Raw genomic sequence first — 19,775 nt, forward strand, 5'->3', positions numbered from 1 at the left:
AGAACACATTTCAAGTATTCACAGGGGCCAGGCTTGGCTTTTGATACCAGCCCCAATGCCTTATGCACTGGTACTACAGAAGATACAATAGCATACAGTATAAACAAGAGGATTAAAACATACCACTGAAATTATTCTAGGTTATGACTATCCCATAAAGATGCTCACACAGAGCTGCCCTCCAGTTTGATAAGGTCCACTATAAAGTATTCACTGCCCAAACACGCAGAAGGTCAGTGGTACACATACAAACTGAACAAATTCAAAACAAACACGAGATTACATAATACCTAAGAACCTCTGTAGATACTGCACAAATCCTTTGCTCCCTCTTCATTTTCTCCAGTCCATATTTTCTTTTTTCTGGTTTAAGCTACTAAGAAACTAAATAGCTTTGCAGACTTGGGATTTTTCTGATAGAATTAACTCCCCAAAAGTTACAAGGACTTTGCAAACAGCAACTTAATATAACTCTCCAAACAAGGGAAAAGGAGATGCTACAAAGGATTAGCTCCCTCGGAAGCTCGGTATGACTGAGTGTGGCTGAAGTGTCACTGCAAAGCCAGATGGGCTATCGCTGCCTCCAAGACAGTTTCTTGCCTGCAACGCCACTGTGCATTTATTGTAGCAAAAGTAAGTCAGAATTCTTACAGAATAAATGGAACACACATTAAGAGAAAAAGAAGGATGGCTAAAGATGGGAAAAAGGATGAAGTGTCATGTCACAGCTTGTACAGTTTTACTTCAGACTGAGTGCGACTGTCTTCTAACGCAGCAATTCACGGTGCTTTTAACAGTACTCTTTCACACAGCCAAGTAAACCAGCCTTAGGGCATCTCCTCAAAACCTCTGGCAGAGGAGACATCTCACTGAGGAAAACAAGTTGATCTGTGCACAGTGGGACTCAAGGTCCTGTTTCCTGCACTTGTCATATGTACGGCTACGGGTGAGGTTTCTGATGGCTTTTCATTTATTTGCAGTTGGGCAGTCTTTCCCATGTGGATTCTGTAGCGTTTCATAAGCAATATTCATGCTGCAAGTTTTTATTCTATGGAAATACTAAAAATAAGCTAGCTCCTTATTTTCATGAAACTTGTAAAAGCTTAGTGACAAATATGTTTGAAATTGGTAGAGTTAAATTTAAAAAAAAATAAACAGTGGTACAATCTTAAGGGACAGCTTGCTGACACAAGCTCAGTTTCCTTAAGAAACTAGGCTAAAACCAGCCTTTCTTTCACCTTTCTAGCACATCATATTTCCAGAAATCCATCTCTCATCTGTCCCTCAAGACAAACCAGTTGCAAAATACCATTTTCAGCTTCCACAGCAAGTCTAGTTCGGGACACCCTATATATCCTCAAAAGCAATGGTTCACTCTAACTCCCCTCTGGAATCCAAGAGCAAGAACTGCTCTGAGGTGTGCTCAGGACTAAAGTCAAGAGGGACTGCTCAGCCCACGCATAAGAGTCAGACAATTGACAATATGTGCCGGAACCTGAATTCCATATTTCAGCAGAGCTACTTCAACACTTCATGTGTTTCTTACATGACTAGCTAAGAGGATTTGCTTGTTTGGTTTTAGTCCTTTCATACAATAAACGTGTACTTGCAAGTATTGATGTGAAGAAAATTGCACAAGCAGATTTTCTACATGGGCTTATATTAATCATTCAGTGACTGCTTACTTTTTTAAATAAATGAATAAATAAAACATTTACCAATACATTTTCTGCACTTCAAAGAAAGGGCCTTCTTGTAGGAGCTCTCTCTTTTAGTCTAGATGATTAAATCAGCTTTGCAGTAGCATCTGCAAGGCTATTCATATTTACTGATGTCCTTGAAATGTAATGTTGAGCTGTGCATGTAGAAATAAGTAAAACTGAGCAGTTAAGTGAATGCTTCTCTTTTAGCCTGATGCATAAGCAACATCGACTCTGCCACAGAAGCTACTGACCAGAATGCAGATCAAGTATCATAAAATAAGATGGCACAGAAATATATGGCTAGGCCAAAGCAGCTGCAGATAACCGATAACTGAGTTCAGTTACCTGCAGGTCACTGCAGATCCACTGGTACTGGCTTTCTTAATTTGTTTCTTTTGTCACCCGAGACAGTTTTCTATGACATAATTGCATTTCATCCTACTCTGTGATACAGTATTTGTCATTCATATTAGAACTGAATTACACAAGCATGCACCTCAGACCAGAATTCAGGAAATTAATACAGTTCTCTTGTAATTATGGTTGATATCCTGGCACCTTGCATATACTGTGTGGAAGTCTGTTAAAAATTCTGGGATAAGAAAATGTTTCTACAATCTGAAAAGGCACCAGTTTTCCTTTAACAGAGCTTATTTTTTAACAGTTTGAAATGAAACATTTCCAGAATTTTGGTGGATTTGGTTTCGGGGATGCTTAACAAAGTATGACAGTTTATTTTGCCTTTAGCTGTATCAAATGCTTCACAGAAAACACAAACCTGATCACAGAAAGAAAAATGTAGGAAAACAATATTCTTGAAGGTTTTTACAGTTTACATACACTCAGAGATCCGTCTGCACATTACTTACAAGCTGACCTCATTCTGTTTGAGGCAGTAATGAACAGCTGAGTTTATAAGACGCAGAAAACCCCAAAATGCTTTCAAGAATGTTGTGAATTCTGTCCTCTAAGGGAAATATTCAGAAAGCAGTCACACAGAGTAGAGGATACACTGCATCAGCAGAGCGCGAGCAAATCATGCTGCCTTTATCTGAGCCTTTCCTTTGTAACCTCACCCAGCATTTCTGAGTAAATCAGAACATTTGCTCTGACTTTCTATACAGGTAGGGTGCAACCTGAAATCCTTTCACATATAGATGTAATGGTAGCAAGTGCCTAAGCATACGAAAAGAGAATATAAACACCCTACAGGCTTTCATAGACATCCAGCTCATATGGCCACTTCAGACAACATGTGCGACAGTCTGTTAATAGTAATTTTGGTCTCCCAGTCCTGGCTTTGTGAGTAGTAAGCTGCTCTGTGTTCCTTACAAAGTTCCTCCTCCTTTTGCCTATTCACATTTCTCTTCTCTCCCCCATAAACCATAAAATTCATGCCAATAAACCCAAGGACACACCTCTCTCTTTTCCTTTAACGCTACCCCCAACCTCAGTTACAGAAGCTACTGCTCTTCACGGGGTTTGAAATAGATTTTAGCTCCTTTGCAGGGAATGCACCTTATCTGTTAATGTTTTTTATGTCACTGACCAAACCATAACCAAACTGGGCCTGCTGGCAGGAGATAAAATGTTTAATGCCAAATGACTTTCCTATTAATTCACTCTCTTCGTTTCAGACAACAAAATGTCTAAAACAGGCAGGACATAATAGGAAACTGAATATCTTTATGTCTTAAGTGGAGACAAAAGGTCAGTTTACATGAAGTCTTACATGATTTTCTTAAACATTCACTGTTTGATCTGTTTAACTTACTGGAAGTTTCCCAGGAAGTTCCAGTTTATTTGAATGAAATGCTCATATAAGTAAACTAAATCTAGGCAGTCTACGAGAATACCTGTGATCCAAACCACAAGCGTATGGCGTGGTCAATACACCCTCCTTTCCAGGATGCAAGAGGCTCTGGGGAGGAAAGGACTTTTCCAGTATGAGTCAAGTTATTGCCCTAATTAATGTGAAAAAAATAATAAATGATTTATTCTATTTTCAGACAGATTTGAGAGAGGACTGCTAAGAGGCAGCAGATTTGGTGGTTTCTGCAGCCCTATTTCAAGCTGAAAGCCAGCCAGCTCTGTATAAATTAGAAGAGGTCAGCTCTAAAATCACATATTCCATGATTTTAAGGGTAGAAAACCACTGTGATCCTCTAGTTTGTACTCTTGCATTAACTGACTCTAAAGGCTGTAATTCCACTGAAGCAGGTGGGTCAACGATGACACTATAGCAAGGTATTTTCTGATAGCCCTGTGGAACTCAGGGTGTTTGGCAGAGCTGCCAGAGGAAAAGCCATCCTTTCCCTGCCCTGCCCCACCCCCACCCACCCCCCCACCCCCCCGTCCTTGTGTCAGCTGGTTCCTAGAGAAACTAGGTATATCTCCTTTGTAGGTGAGTGACAGTTTTCGTACTTCATAGATGCCTGGTAGCATTCCTACATTATTTAATACTGCTATTTTTTTCCAGAAGGTGGTCTTTCTGAATACTGTTTGGGTTTTTTTGTTTGGTTGGTTTTTAAGTATTTACTGTTTGATGCTACAATCTAAGCATGTCTTGCTTTTCAAATACCAAAGCCAAAAAAAAAATTAATCACATGACTATACGTGGTCAATACCCAGCGGGACACCAGATTAGCAGAGGTCCTGCCTAAAAACTATGATGCAGTGCCCTGATCAGTAGCAAGCAGCAGTTTACCAGGCTGAACACACTGTACGACCAGGCACTGAGTTTTGAGAACGAATTCTCAGGTGAATACACAGCGTTACACAAGCCAGCATACTAACCAATAGAAAAAAACAACTGGCTAGCTGCTGTTCCACAGGCAGCCATGAAACCTGATTTTGTAGCTCCCTTATATCACCAGGGATGGGCATTTCGCCATATAGATGTGTTCATGTCATGGGTCATTAATATATTTGCTGTTTCCTAAGGCAGAGATAATATTTTTCAATAAATTTCTCCATATCATTCAAAACTGACTTAAAACCTTAAACTACTACTAAATCTGATTTATTTTTTTTTTAACTTTTTTCCATGGCCATAATGAAGTATTACTTTAAAATTAGTTTCTTATTACAAGAATAATTAATACATACAATACATATTTAAAAACTATTTTCTCAAGCTGCAACAGAAGCCATGAGTCATTGCAATGTAGTTTCCTCACAAGAACTGGAAGTACCACCCTGCTCCAACCATCCAGACTCGCATCCTTCTCTATGGTATGACTTCCTCATCAGTCCTCCTTTCCTTCCTCACTCAATGTCTTTGTTTCACTAAGTAAATTCAACAGTTTTCTCCATAATGTTTTAAAAGAAACAGGGTATGTGTTATTTTGCAAAGAGCACAGTATCTGCTGTCACTGTCTGGCATTTATTTCCCATGCAGTATGCGCAAGCTCCAGAAATGAAGCATGATTAGAAATGTCAACCAAAATGTCAGATTGCCCAGCTGCTGACATCTGAAATATTTACCCACCTGCTTGCTCCAGAGCAACCATTGTCGCCTGCTCAATTAAGTCACGTTCAATGAAGCTTCTGAAGTCTTCGCTGTACACGCTAAGGTCTGGTAGCTGGAATGTGTAGATGGGCATCTCCAAAGGAAACTGTTCATTGCTGCACTCATTGGCTACATGTGATCGAGCAAGGGAGACTATGGCTGAGCTGGCATGAGAAATACCTCTGGAAAGACGCTTTTCTGTAGAAAAACCAAAGAGATATTATAGCCTAAAAGACCTACCTAAATACCTAAAAGACCAGGCAACAGCAAGTCTGGTGAATGCCAGTTCCTTTCACTCAGGAATTTATTCCACTTCCTCCTGGTTACCTTGTTTAGGTTACTTCCCACTGTAAAAGACTACTTAGTTCTTACTGTGGATCCTACAGCAAATCATAGGAACTCCACTCTCCTTCTAGCAAAACAGACAAACAGTAAAAGTAACGAGATATGAAAGAACTATTTCTATGAAAATTGTTTTAACTTTTCTGAAGTTTCCGAAGAAACATTTACTGGCAGACAGATGATAATCCGTTAAAAGTTTTGAACTCACGATCTGACTTGTTGTAAATCAAAATATCCAGCATTTTACAAGAGCTTCATATCAAACATTCCACATATTTTTAATCTCAGAACATTAATCTCAGAATTACCTGAAGGCAATTTTAACATCATTATGCTGAATTTGAGATAAACTCAGGTTTTACGGGTATGTGTTTTCTAAAATCCCGATTCAAGAAACAATACATAGTTCAAAAAGAATGATGACATTAACAAGCCTGGTACAAAAGAATGCATTATTTTATCAAAACAACTATGAGCTAATATCTTATAACTTCCTGAATTTCTCTGTGAACAAATGCTTAAACAAGGAACAGTAAAGGGTCATTAAAGCAAAATATGCATTAGAATGTTAAGAAAGGGACAAAATATTACCATCATACCATTTCATTTTACTATATGGCCTCAGTTCTGGTATCAGCAAATAAATACTTTTAAAGTGCTTAAATCATGAATCATTCAGTCAAAATGGACAGAGGTAGTTCCCCTGTTTAGTTTCTGCCCTGCACTCCTGCTTATATTTTTGAAAACTGAAATGAACGTTTTGTAGCTGCTTAAAATTTATGTTCATCAAAAATTACTAGTCTTCTCTCTCAGAAGTTTAGCATTCAGTATAAAGTTTCTTTCTGCGTCGGGGAAGCGGCACCTGTTGTTAGAAGTACGGTACCACTGACTTTCTGTGCTTCACCGCCTGACCTCAGCTCTTCCACTGGGTTGCACTCTGGCTAGCCATCCTTCACAACAGGCACCACCTGAAATTAATACTAGAAAGTCTCCTGGGCGTATTACTGAGTTTTATTTGTGAGTTGACACCATGTTTATGGAGTTTCTCACATTTCTGAATATGCAGAAAGCTTCCTGGTAGGATTTACATCATGTTAAGTTCGATAATAGTTTCATTGATTTTCCTTGGAAATGGGTACATTATCATACTGGAAGCTTTTGTAAAAAAACCTATTTGGTGCAACTTCACTTCTGTAGCTTCATAAATACTACCATAAACTGGTCTTTAGTGATCAACTCTCAAACATGTACAATGCTATATTAAAATAAAAGGTGTTCCTGTACTTCTGTGCCTTCAAGAATTAACAATGAAGCTTACTTAAATGTAGCTTATCACTTGCGCTAATAGTGTTTTTAAAGCATCTCAAACTGACTAACTAATAGTCATTAAAAAATTAATTTTCCTGGAGTTTGTGAACTTTTGGTTCCCTAATGGATCCAAGTCTTTTTAATTTTAAGAGCTAAATTGCACTCCCTAAAATATCCTAAATTGGGGTGAGGGGCAGAAGTTTTGATTACATTTGATTTTCTTTCCTCTCCCTGTAGATCTCTGCTAAATGACTTTTAAGCAGGGGAACTCAAGTAGAGCACCTGTTTGACATTCCCTTGCTACCCCTGCAACACCCCTTCCCCCATGGCCCAACCCTCACCTGTGGGCTGCATCCTGCACTCCAGGTGCTTGGTCCATAACAAGAGCCTCCTTTCCCTTCTCTGCTCCTCCCTGCACATCCTCCTGACTCCAGTTTCACATTTCGGTCAGAGATGGCTCTCCGATCACGAAGTCATCAGTTATGCATTGAATTAGTAGTAAATTACTGTCAGTGCAGGCATTTAAAGCCAGACCTAGCCACACTAGCTATTACACCCACTAAAATATCAAATGACCGTTTCAGTGTAAACTGAGCACTTTAATTAACACAGAATTTGAGAGTGAGCTATATCCTAATGAGAACGAAGGGACACAGTTTTATCAACTACAGTGTGCTACTCTTCCTCCCTTTATCTGTATTCAGAGCTTTTAAGCAGTCATAAGCAGCACTACCTATGTTACTAAGTTACTCTTCTACCTATGGAAGTTATCAATTTTAAAAAGTTTACTGACACCCCTAAGTACTGATGCCATTTCCTGTTTAACAGGAGGGAAGAGCCAGTGGGAAAAGGGAAGACTTTCTGTTCCTTTTAAGGATTGCATAGAAAGCCATCACTAAGCTAGTGCTATTACTTCCCTACATGACAAGCTGTCAGACCTGCAGATTTATTTTGGTGTAAACTACAGTTCCTTGATAAATTACTATTAACAAAAATGCATTCCAACAGTCTGAGAGAGAGAGAGATCTGAAATAAAATCTATAAAAGGTCTGCAAGCAAAAAATTGTAAATTCTAATGCTTATTATCCTGTACTGAAAATCAATTGCTAGGGGTAGTTGACTCATTTTTCTTAAGGTTTCTATTTGATGGAGGTAGGAGGTTGTCCTTTCTTCTATGGAACCATAGAAGAGCAAAATTTCAAAGCTGAAAGTTATTCATAGATTTCATACAGCCTAATCACGTACTGTGAGTAAGAATGCAAAGATTGAAATATGAATTTTTTTTTTAACCTTTCTTTGGTCTCAGTAAGCATAGAAAACTACACACAATAGTGGTCTGTGACACCCTCTAATCAATTCCTTTTATACATACCCTAGGACTTCTTGGGGACAACGTATTTTTGTAATCACACATTAAAAAGATAGCTTGCAGAACTGAGGCAAAGCTCACGAGAACCGAAACACTGAAACGTAGGGTCTAGCAGCAGCTCTGTGCATCCCATCACAATGGCAGTTCACAGGCTGATGGCAAATGACTTCCAACTCCTTGCAGACAAGCACAACTCACAAGCAGACAAGCTAGAAAGCTGCTTGTCCACAAAAGCCCTGGCGAAGAGCTCTTACCTTGAGCAATGTCATCCTGCCTTTGCAGGCAGGGCCTCTCAGCCTTTGTCACCTGGGGAGGCTGCTCTGGCTCCTGCTGCTTGTAGTATTTGCCCTCATTGAACACCTGTGGCAGGTTGGCGGTGTGCACCTGCCGGAGCTGCTCATAGTCATTCAAAGCTGCTGTCAAGTCCCAATTTTTGCCTGCCAAATAGCAAAAGGATATTCTGCTCACATCTGTATGTGACCAGACTAATAACCTGGAAACCATCTTCATATGCACTTAAAACATAAACTTAAATAGAGAAATCACTCTTAAAGCATCAGCAAAGAAACAAGAGATTCTTTGGATAAAACATTTTACAACCGCTCCTCCCTCAACAAAAATGCACAGTTGACAAACACCTTGAAAGTACACAGCAAATGGACAAAGATAAATATTTTTATATTTCTTAATTTGTATTTTAGTTTTCTTTATACCACAATTGAAGAAGACAACTCTCGCCTAACCTCCTGCTCAAAGCAGGGTCAGCTATAAGATCAGGCTAGATTTATTCAGTTTGGTCATTAAAACGCCAAGAATGGAGCCTGTACAACCTCCCCGGGCAAACTGTTCCCACATCTGACCGTCTTCATGGGACCTATGTCCGGTCTGAGCCCCTCTTGTTTCACCTTGTACCCCCTGCCCTTTGTCCATCTGCCGTGCACCACTACGAAGGGCCCGACACTGACTCCTTAATAATCTTCTTACTGGCACTGGAAGGCTGCTGTTAGATCCCCTCAGAGTCCCCCATTTCCAGCCTGAAAAAGCCCCAGTCCCCTCAGCCTCTTCTCACAGGACTCGTGTTCCAGCCCCCCACAACCTCTGTAGCCTTCCCCAAACTCAATCCAATTTAGAACTGCCCTCCTTGGCCGGGGTTTGAGGGGCAAAATGAGACACCGTATTATAGATGTCTAATGAGTGCTGAGTAGAGAGGTATAAAACCCTTCCCTTATGGGCTATGGTCCAGCTGACACAACTCGGCATACTGCTGACTTTCCTAGCTGGCAGGGACACGGCTGGTTCCCCTGAAGTTTGCTGGCTACCAAGACCTCCATGTCTTTTTCTGCCAAGCCGCCCCACAGCCCGTGTCATTGCAGAGGGTTCTTCCTTCCCAGGTGCAGAACTCCAGTGTTCACCCGTGTTAATGCCATCAGGGTCCCGCCAGTCAATTCCCTCGCTCTGTCTAGGTTCCCCTGAACGGCAGCTCTGCCCTTGAAGATGTCAGCTTGTCCCCCCAGCTGGTGTCTCCTGCAAACTCCAAGCTGCCTCACTGACAAAGGCTTTACAGAGGTATAGACCCCTGAGGTACAGACCCCCCTTGTTACCAGCTTCCAGCCAGAACGCTGTCCGTTAGCTACTACTCTCTGAGCTTGACCATCAAAACAGTTACTTGCCCACCTCATAGCCCACCCATCCAGACTGTAACATCCTAACTTGAATACAATAATACTGTGGGAAACAGTGTCCAAAGCCTGCGAATGCCGAGGTGTAAGCTTTCCACTGCTCCCCTCTCACCAACACATCCAGACATTTTATCATACAAGGCAACCAATGCCATGACTTCCTTTGCTTGGATTTGCCAAATGGCAAATTAAGGTGAACACTAAATCCCACAGAATTTAACATAAAATAAGGACAGGCTGTAATAATTCACTCTGTACAGTTGTATTATTAATAAATAAGAATCAGCAATGATGGAAACACATGACAGTGTTATAACACAAAAGAGGGGAAAACTTTCTTGTCTTTCTATTTGCAAGTAGCTAAAATGCAAATGCAAAATACTTCAGGTCCCTTTTATCTTGTACATCAGAGAGAACTTGATCCCTCTCAGAGATTTTAGAAGTCTTTTAGAAAGCAGATAATATAGGACAGTGTTCTGTACCAAAACATGCAGCAAGAGGATTCAGTCCGTGTGGTTCCATGTCTGTGCCAGCTGCTCATGGAACCTGCCAAGACAGAATCCTCTAAAAATTTGCTTCCAAGCTCCCACTTCATCATATTGCTATGACCAGTGGTAACAGAATGCAGATATCCAGAGATAATCTGTTCAGTACAGGTGGTGAATTATCACTCCCCAAAAATAATGAAAAATATGTTGAGATGTTTGCATGTTATTTTCAGAACAATCCTGCTAAGTTAAAACACATAGATGCCCTAGTATTCTCCAAGTACTTGTTTTTAATTGGAAAATTACAAATATTTAATAGCAGGAAAAAAGACCCCACTAAATTATAAAACATTCATAGCATTCCATGAGCACTTTTTCTGGGGATTCAAAGGCAATCTGATTCTGATTAATACATGATTTATTACACCATAAAAGGTTGTCACTGTGTACTTTGAGAAGCTACATTACCTGAGTAGCAGTTAAATATAACTTATTTGCTTACACAAAGGAAAATAAGCTAAAAAATAGTACAAAGCAGTTTTATAGAGATATAAGGAAGTTTTTTACTGTTACAGTCATTCCTGTGAAGTAGGAAAAAACCTACACAAAGAGCTGTTACTTACAGGGTTGAGCTAAACTATCTCAAGTTTCAAAGTACTAAACAAAATTGTGAAAGGAAAATTAATATCACCAAGCAAGAATGTTATATGCATCCTTAGAAGTCCATAAAAGAAACCACCACCAGTGGTAACGATACCAGTGATATGGTATCGTTATATATGCAATGCTGTAATGTATTAGAAAGCCTGTAGGACAAAATGTAAATTCATTGAAAATTGTCAGAGACCCTAGTACAAGCACTTGAGTTATGGCCAGCATATTTTTTTTCTAAAAATCCCATGTAGATGCAAAGGCTAGAATCCAGTCAGGGCTCTGCTCTAACTTCATATTTCATCTGAATCAAGTTGCCCAAACCAAACATTGAAGAATCATGAGAGTGTTCCCAAGATTGATGTGATAACATATTAATGTTTGGAGTAGGGACTGCTTTTCTTGGATCCTGTTTATAGGAGGGCACTTAAAACATGCTTTTTAAATCTTCTCCTCAACCCTGAGGACAATAAAGAAAAACTTTTCTTAAAAAGTGAAAGTGACACTATATGTAATTCTAGGAAATGTAGGTTTAAACTAAATAGTATTATCTATTTGCAATGGTACAAGTCCAGCACTGTGTGACTCAGCAGCAACCTGGGTTTATTCAGTACAGGTCCTTGAGTAACAGACCTGTATCAATGGAACACAGACAGCATGTCTCCAGTGTCAGGGCATTCCTTACAGGTCACCTGCTCAAAATACTTCCATGTTTAAGTTCTGCAATCTAACAAAAGATCACTGTGCAATACTGCAAGTGACTGCTGTGTGACAGGACTCTGATGTATGTACTTGGAAAGCAGAAAAAAAAAAAATCAGTAGACTAACAGAAATCCCACGGTCCTTAGTTTTAGGCCAAATGCAATCACCTTATATAAAAGCTCTATCATAAAAATTACAGTCAGCCTTCAGAAAATAGGCTCACAGTGTGTTGCATTTAAAACTAATCGCATAGTGACTCTTGAGTTCGCTCCATGCTACAGTGCAGCAACTGAACTTACAATACAGACCTGGAACTACACATAAAATATAATTCCTATATCTAAATGTATCTTACATAGAAATATTGTGTTTTCAGATCTGCCTGTCTCCATGGAATTGTCCTCATCTCATGAACAAAAGCACCAATTCAGCACCATAGCCTTAAATTTCAGAGAACCAACATAGAAAATTATTATTAGACTCACTTTCCCCCAGTTTGCTGGAGCCTCCAAACATTGGAATACAAGAAAAAATTCCAATCAAATTAGAGAACGTATTAAGCACCCTTCCATCTTCATGAAATGCTGGTTTCGGACAGTCAGCCACCCTAACTCACTAGCTTAAGTGCTTTCAGCTACTCGCCGTAACAGAAACATGTAAGATTGCCCCCTTTATCAAGGCTTGCTCTCATTTTGGGTTATATTTTTACAAGCTAATACAAATTACAGACCTTTTGTTTTTCCCATTGCCCAAAAGAAAGAGGAGAATCCATCAGTTTGGGAGGATTAAAGAAGAAAATTCCTAAGTCAAAGTAGAGGGAACTGATTACAGCAAAGAGAATTAGGAAAAAGGAGGAGAGGAAAAAACAGGCATTTACAAAAGACACTGTGATGAAATGCTAGGCAGTAAAGAAATTTAATGCAGTGTAAAATGAAAAAAAAAGTCAACAGATGCAATAAAAAGTGTAATGTGACTTGGACCACAGAAATGGACTGCTGAAGGAATGGACAAGCTGTGAACAAATCAGAAAGGTTATTAAATTCAAAGATGCTCAGAGCAGATGATCTGGACAAGGATTTCTAGTAGTGTGACATAGCATGCGAGAAAGTTTCAGCTGGAGGTTACTGAAGAAACTAGGGGGCTTATGACTGATACGAACAGAGCTAACTCTGCCTAGCTCTCCTCCACCAGATTTTGCTTACCAAAAGCTTTTGAATTTCTAAAGCTGTATCGTATTACCTTCCAAACTAAGTTCTGAAGAAAGTAAAATCCTGAGGTATCCTGGGTCAGAAATGACAAAAATATATTTGTACAAGATTGAAATCAAACATATCCCCACCAATGCCTCATGAGGTAGGTCCCTCCTTCCACTCTTGCTGCTTGTTCACCAAGCTTCAGCAGCCTTCTGGTTTGCAGCAGACTGTGTACAGTCCCCCTGGGTCCCGAGGGAAAGCCTTCCTCTTTCTATTGTCTAAGTTCTGTTTGCATGTCTGTTCCCTGCTCTTCTCTGAAATCTCTGAGACCCTGCTCATCACACAAGTCCCTGCTCTGTCACATCATTTTTATTTTTGTTGATTGTCATCTCCTGCATTGGCCCTCAACAGAAATGAACAACCTCTCCTGTCCCACAGAGGTTACACCTGACGTAGGCACTAACATGCCCTCCCTCACAAAGCTGAAGGACAAGCAACAGGTAATTGATCTATTTTGCATAGTTTCATCAACTAAAAATTAAGTCAAGTAAGACTTTTTGTGACAATCTGGAGGACAACACTACTTTTCAGATTGTCCACTATTTTTTTTAATGTTACTTACCTGATGCACCCTACCATTCACTGACTGCAAACTTCTTTGTTTATATGACATATTGTCATATTTATTAAAAAAGGTATTCCACAGGCATAACAATGTTATTTCAGTGCACACAATCCCACCAGCTGACAAGTCACTGGCAGCATCGTATCAATTAGTAGCAAATTAATTGCTCCAAAGCAGCACTGACCCAGTGGGTTTACATGAAAGGCTTTGATTTTTTAATGGTTGAAGAACAACAGTCAGCAAAAACCTGGAGCAGCACAAAGCTGGTTAGAAAACACAGGTAGTGATTCATGATCAGGATGTTGGAATCATATTAATTTACTAAATCAACAGAAAGAATATTCTTACTGAACAATTATTTCCAGAACAGCTGCATGTGCCATGTAAGTCAGCAGGTGTAAAACTTAACAGGACTGAGTGGTCTCTGCTTTAAAACCAATTGTTTCTAGTGTGGAGGAAAAAAACCAGCAAAGTGCAGCTAAGTAAGGAATGGCAGACACACTCTGAGGGCGGTACTGACGTCTTAGTGTCAGAGACAGCAGGCATCTACGTGAAAGGGAAGATAAAATATAACCTCAGTTACAGCCTGAACCCAGCCAAGGGTTTGTTTGCCCAAGTATTGTTTTAACATATCACTACTTTATTGAGTTTTAAATAAAATAATATATTGCATAGTTCTAAAAAACCCCAAACAGTACAACTATATAGTGCTTTCTATTGGAAGGTCTCTTGGAAAACTTTCCGTGACTTCCTGACAAAGTCTCAACTCCTTTCTTTTAATAGATACATTTCCAACTCACTCCCCATTTTAATATGCTGATCAACTTGAAAGCTGAAATCTGAAAGCAGAAGAGCACTAGAAATTTTTGACTGCTGCTTTAAACCATATGCTTCAAGACTATCACCTATTGTAATTTTTTAGATGAGAAATACATTCTGCCTTCATAAAGGTAAGTAGGGGTAGCACCACTCAGGTTTTACAATAGTTTTCATAGCCCATAGCTGTATTCACCCTTGTTTTCTGGAAAATAAGGGTCCATGTTTTATTTTATTTTTTAATCTAGCCTTTCTCTAGTCTTCAGCTTGATTGTGCTGTGAGGAGAAAGTGACTTAATGCTCTGCAGCACATGAGTAATTCTTGCTTGCTCAATGTTAAGCATGTGCTTTGTCAGATCACAGTATGTACTCTCTAATAACAAAAATCAGGCCCATTAGGCAGCCTACACTAGCTGTGCAGATACGAGATTCTACATCTTCCAGGCAGAGAATATTCAGACAGCAAAACCTGAGCAACATGCTATTATTTGGCCTTTGGGTTTTTTGCTTTTTATCATTTTAGATACAACAACGTAGCTTAGCGGAGCTGTGACAGTTAATATATCTATTGTCTTTCACTTCTTAAATCAGATATAATAAAACTAGAGGACATTTATCATTAATTAGTAAGAATAGCAACCATGCAACTATTATGTACTCCCCCCCACCAAGCTTTCAAATATCCACCTACTCCAATATGTTAAAAAGAATATTCGAAAGGTCACCAGCAATTCTTGATTTAATGATAACCAAAATGCTAGAAAGAATGCGATTTGAGATGGGCAACTGGGAGAGAGTAAATGGTAAGGACCACAACGAAGGACAACTTGCAGCAACAACATATGCGCAGGACTTCGGCAAAGGAAGTTCAGAAAGGGCAGTAAATGCTGCCTAAAGCTATAGAGGAGCAAAAACATGTAGGAAAAAGGATGCAGAAGAGGAAGGTTAAACAGAATTAAACAAATTATGATGCAGCCCATGTTCACAGCTAACAAACTGCCGGTGCATATATCTAAGAAGAAGAAGCAATAAAAATATCCAGTAAAAATTAATGTGAAATTTTCACAAAACAACAAAGGAAAAAAAAGTAAGCTAAAATGCTACACAGCTCACAGAGAAATCAACGTGGACAAGATTACAGAATGATGCATTTCTGAAAATAAAAATGTGATCTATTGAAGCACAAAAAGATGAGGAAACAACAAGACACTAAGCTGAAAAGAAGACTCATTTTTCAGTGTGACAAATACAAGAAAGAAAAAAGGTATTTTGGGGAGATGGCAGTAAAACTAAAATAGACCCACGTTTGGAATTTTTAACCATTCTAATCAGATACAATATCTGCCCATCTACTTTACACTTAATGCCAGTTTTGCTCTTAATGAAACACACTTGAATGCAATGCCATTTAGAAAACTTTTTTTTAAAAAAAAAAAAGAGACTACTGAAGAACCAGTACCAACAATGTAACTTTCAAGGTTTTTGCCACTATTTCTTAAATATTTTACTATCATTGTCTGTATTTTTTACTAGTGAATTTGAAGAAAATTACACTATTACTAAAGCTAATGCAAACCACCCACAGGAAAAAAAGGTCTCCCTATTAAAAACAAAATATTCAAAATTTAACAAAGCATCCCTGCCCACAGAACAGGGAAAATCTTGCCATCAGACAAAAATTTTCTTTTCAGTATCATCCCAATCATTACTACTCTTTCCAATCTACTGCAGAGAGCACGCCTCTGTGACTCACAGCTGCTCCACACCAGGGTACAGAAAGGTGTTCTTGCCAAACAGCTGTCCCACAAATGCAAAGCATCAGCTGTCAGGAGGTACATCATCTCCATCTTTTAGCCCATTTAATGGAACCAGTGTTTTACATGAGACTATACTGTGGATCACTAACAAATCAATTACACAGGTATAGGAATTTTCAGCAGTAATGCTTGATTCATGTAGCCCTCCCCTTGTGAGGGTGAAAACTACCTGTAAGGATGTACAATCTGAGATGTTTACAAATGCCAGAAACAAATCTATTATTTAGCAGGCTGTGTAACATATTTCTAAAAACAAAACCCAGGGTTCTTAATCCACCTGTATCTAATATTTAAAATTGTGATTACAGGCACAAGGCAGAGCTATCATCTAACTAAACAGTAATTTCAGCTTCAACTGCAAAATCTCTTTTAGTTCTTCAGTTATTGTTAGCATTGATAATACTAGGAGATCTTTTACTGGATACAAGCTATTTTTAATAAATCCAGGAGCTTTCAGTGACTGTGCTAGAAAGGCATTTGAAGAAATGATAAGGAGTTCTGTCTTTCAAGATTGTCGATCGACTGATAGTTTTCACCAACTTAAAATGATCCTCATTTTGTGCCACTAGGCCAGTGCACAATGATTAATTTTTTTTTTTTAATACATATACAAAAATTTAAATCCCCTAGACTTGACAATTTGTTAAGATACAGAGTCTACCATCAGCTTCTTTCCCATGTAAGGAAGTCTGCTCTTGCAAACCAACTGCTAATAAAGCAATCCACAAGTTCAGTTTAAATGCAGTCATTTCTTCCTATTTGGCCTGAAGTAGATTAACAAGTATTACCAGGCATAAGACAAGAAGAGGAACTCAAGATCAGCTTTATTCCTTCTGAAAAACCTAAGTGCAAAACTAGGATAAAATTAGACCATAAGTTTCAAAACAAGATTTAATTTTGGTCTATGTTCTCAAAGGCAAACAATGTAGCAAGGACATTTTGTTAACATTTGCCTCATTTTCTGCTAGATTGCAAAGTCACTCAAAGCTGAACAGACAGCTGGAAATGACAATTTTGATCTCTGCATAACGAGACATTGGTAGCAGCTCAGCTTCCTCTTCCCTTTGCCAAGCCTTCCACCCGAGAACTAAAAAAGGAACTGTCTGAGGGAGAGAAGAATAAGAGACTATTTTGGGGGAGTTAGCTTTGAACACTCAATCACATGACAGTACTGTAAATTTCTCTCTCCCTTTCCATTAATCCCATGCTTTCCTTTGAATTCCACCCGTATACATTGTTCTTTGAGGAGGCATCTATCTACTGCATCTCTCATTCTCCACGGGGTCAGTCTCCTCTACCACACACACTTTGTGACTGGAAAGCCAATCGCCTGATTTCTGAATTAATGGTGAACTGCGTATACCTCGATTAAGCACTAATAAGGCTGGCAAATTAAGTGAGGGCTGAAATCCAACTCTCTGGGTAATAAATGGAAAACTTGTAGCATCTAGATGGCCCTACATTAGTATGTTTTCATGCCATCAAACTAAAAAGGAAGGCAAAACGCACTACGAAACCTGCCACTCGGCTCGCCCCAACTTCTGCTGTGTTCACCCGGTTCTCCTGACTAAAACGTCTCCAGTTCTTCTACTACAGGTTGGGGAAAATGGGTTGGAGTTTGGTATACAATTTATAATGATAATACTCACGTAACATTTCTTTCAGTTCTTTTGCACAGCAATTGATAGGTTAGTTTTAAAGGGAAAAGTGAAATTATCTAGAAAAGTTTGGAAATGGGCTCATTTTAGACTCACTTCCTTTCAATGCTTTAGGTTTGGAAATGTATTATCTGTTCACCTTTTTGACAATTGAGGCACTGATATTTGCAAAAAGAGAATAATGACCAATGCTTCCTAGAACAATCAGACCACATCTCAGAAAAAGCATTTCCTGAATGCATAGCATAAAACTGCACATGCAGCACTCAAGAAGTCAGGTCACATAGAACAAACGCAGTAACTGTTTCAGGTTCTCCAGCAGAATTGCAGAGGCTCATGCATTCTTTATTTCCACATGGGGACTGATAAACAAAAACTTGTTCAGTAAAGGAGCAGTTTTTAAAAAAATAATGGAAATAGTACCTTCATCCATAATCAGCTTATTAGGAAAAGTAAGTAAATTTGAAAGAACATGTATTAGTGAACAGGAAAATATCAACAGGGGATCTGAAAAGTTGGTTAGAAAATATGCAAAACAAAAATAATCTTAAAATGGAGAGGAAGTAAAGTTTCTCAAAATGTAATACCTTCTCTGCATAATCTCACATACAGAAGTATGCTTCCAGTTCTTGGGTAAAAAACTCAAAGTGGTGAACAGTATCTCAAAAGAGATATGAAATTAAACTGGTGAAAGACTCAGGAAGCAATCATCCAAAAATGAAAGTGAAGCTGGAAAATAACATTTCTAAGAAACAAGTAGTTTAGCAAACGTGTACAATCCACTAATATATATTAGACAGAGCTAATACTTGAAATTTAGCAGTATTAATTTATAATTAAAGTTATAAGCATCTTAATAAATACAGAAGTCAAATATTAGGGTTTTCTACCAGATAACCATTAAAATGTTTTAAGTTGCTTTTGTTTTCATAAATGTAACAGCACAAGGCAAGACTATGCTCTTGGCATTTATTGGAGGTAAAAAGATTTCAGATCTCTGATTTCTATTTCTTTTAACTGGAATCAAGGGGGAAAACTGAAAGTATGATGAAATTTGTCACATACTTTTATTTTTACTTTGTTTTTTTAATCCATTCATACATCCACATTAAATTACCCCATAAATTATTCCTGTGCTGCACTAGGCACATCAAGAGAAAGTGTTGGCTATTAAAATCAATGGCAACTACTAGTACTTAAGCAGAATTATTTTCACTGATATGTATCAGCATACGCGGAACACATCTGTGAATGAGATTAAAAGCTGAATACATATTTTCAGCAACCAAGAGCTAAACAATTCATCACTGAAAAATAAAATGGAGGGAAAAGAAAATGGGTATCAAAAGCAGAGAGACCTGAAACAGTGGTGTTGGTCGTCTGTACAGTCAAAGAGATCAGAAGCCCATCTTCCAGGTAGTGAAGACTGAGAAGAACAGACAACCTCATTCTGATGTGGAATTTTGCTACAACCTTATACATACAAGTGGATTTTAAAAGAATATTCTGCCCTTCCAGAGTGTTTATTTTCAAAAATGAGGCCAACGAAAACACAGAGTGCTTCCATTTAATGGAAGAATACTTTTACAGTAATATGGAATGACCATTCTATACCCCAACATGTATCCTTTTTTTAACGTATATGCTTGCCTTCAACCATCTAGTTTCCTATAGCTATTAAGTTCCTCATGGAAAACAGCACAATAATATCAACAACCGTAGATTTCCAAATAGGGATAATATATACTGGAAGAATATACAGGGAAATAGAATTGGTAATAATCTTATCCTGGTGAACAAGATTCAATGTGAGATTTGAATGCAGTTTTAAATAGTGGTTTTAAACTTAGGAGAATATACAGAGGTTTACACTGTGTTCTTGGATACTTCTAGTTCAAAATGAATGTTCTGTC

General features: G+C 38.6%; 1 protein-coding gene across 7 annotated transcripts in view; it reads right to left on the reverse strand.

Moving 5' to 3' along the window:
* OTUD7A (OTU deubiquitinase 7A) overlaps nt 1-19,775 on the reverse strand; it is a 146,504-nt gene that overhangs the window by 37,763 nt on the left and 88,966 nt on the right. For 5 of the 7 annotated variants that reach the window (XM_040601683.1, XM_040601684.1, XM_040601687.1 and 2 more), the window contains 2 exons: nt 8,488-8,670; nt 5,194-5,412 (listed from right to left, as the gene is read on the reverse strand). In XM_040601683.1, coding sequence (XP_040457617.1) covers nt 5,194-5,412; nt 8,488-8,670 — 402 coding nt within the window. Of the gene's footprint in view, nt 1-5,193; nt 5,413-7,205; nt 7,355-8,487; nt 8,671-10,394; nt 10,459-19,775 lie in introns of those variants that run through there. The other 2 variants (XM_040601688.1, XM_040601689.1) reach the window with 2 other exon arrangements.

This window comes from Falco naumanni, chromosome 7 (genome assembly GCF_017639655.2).
Source record: "Falco naumanni isolate bFalNau1 chromosome 7, bFalNau1.pat, whole genome shotgun sequence".
Lineage (NCBI taxonomy): Eukaryota > Metazoa > Chordata > Aves > Falconiformes > Falconidae > Falco > Falco naumanni.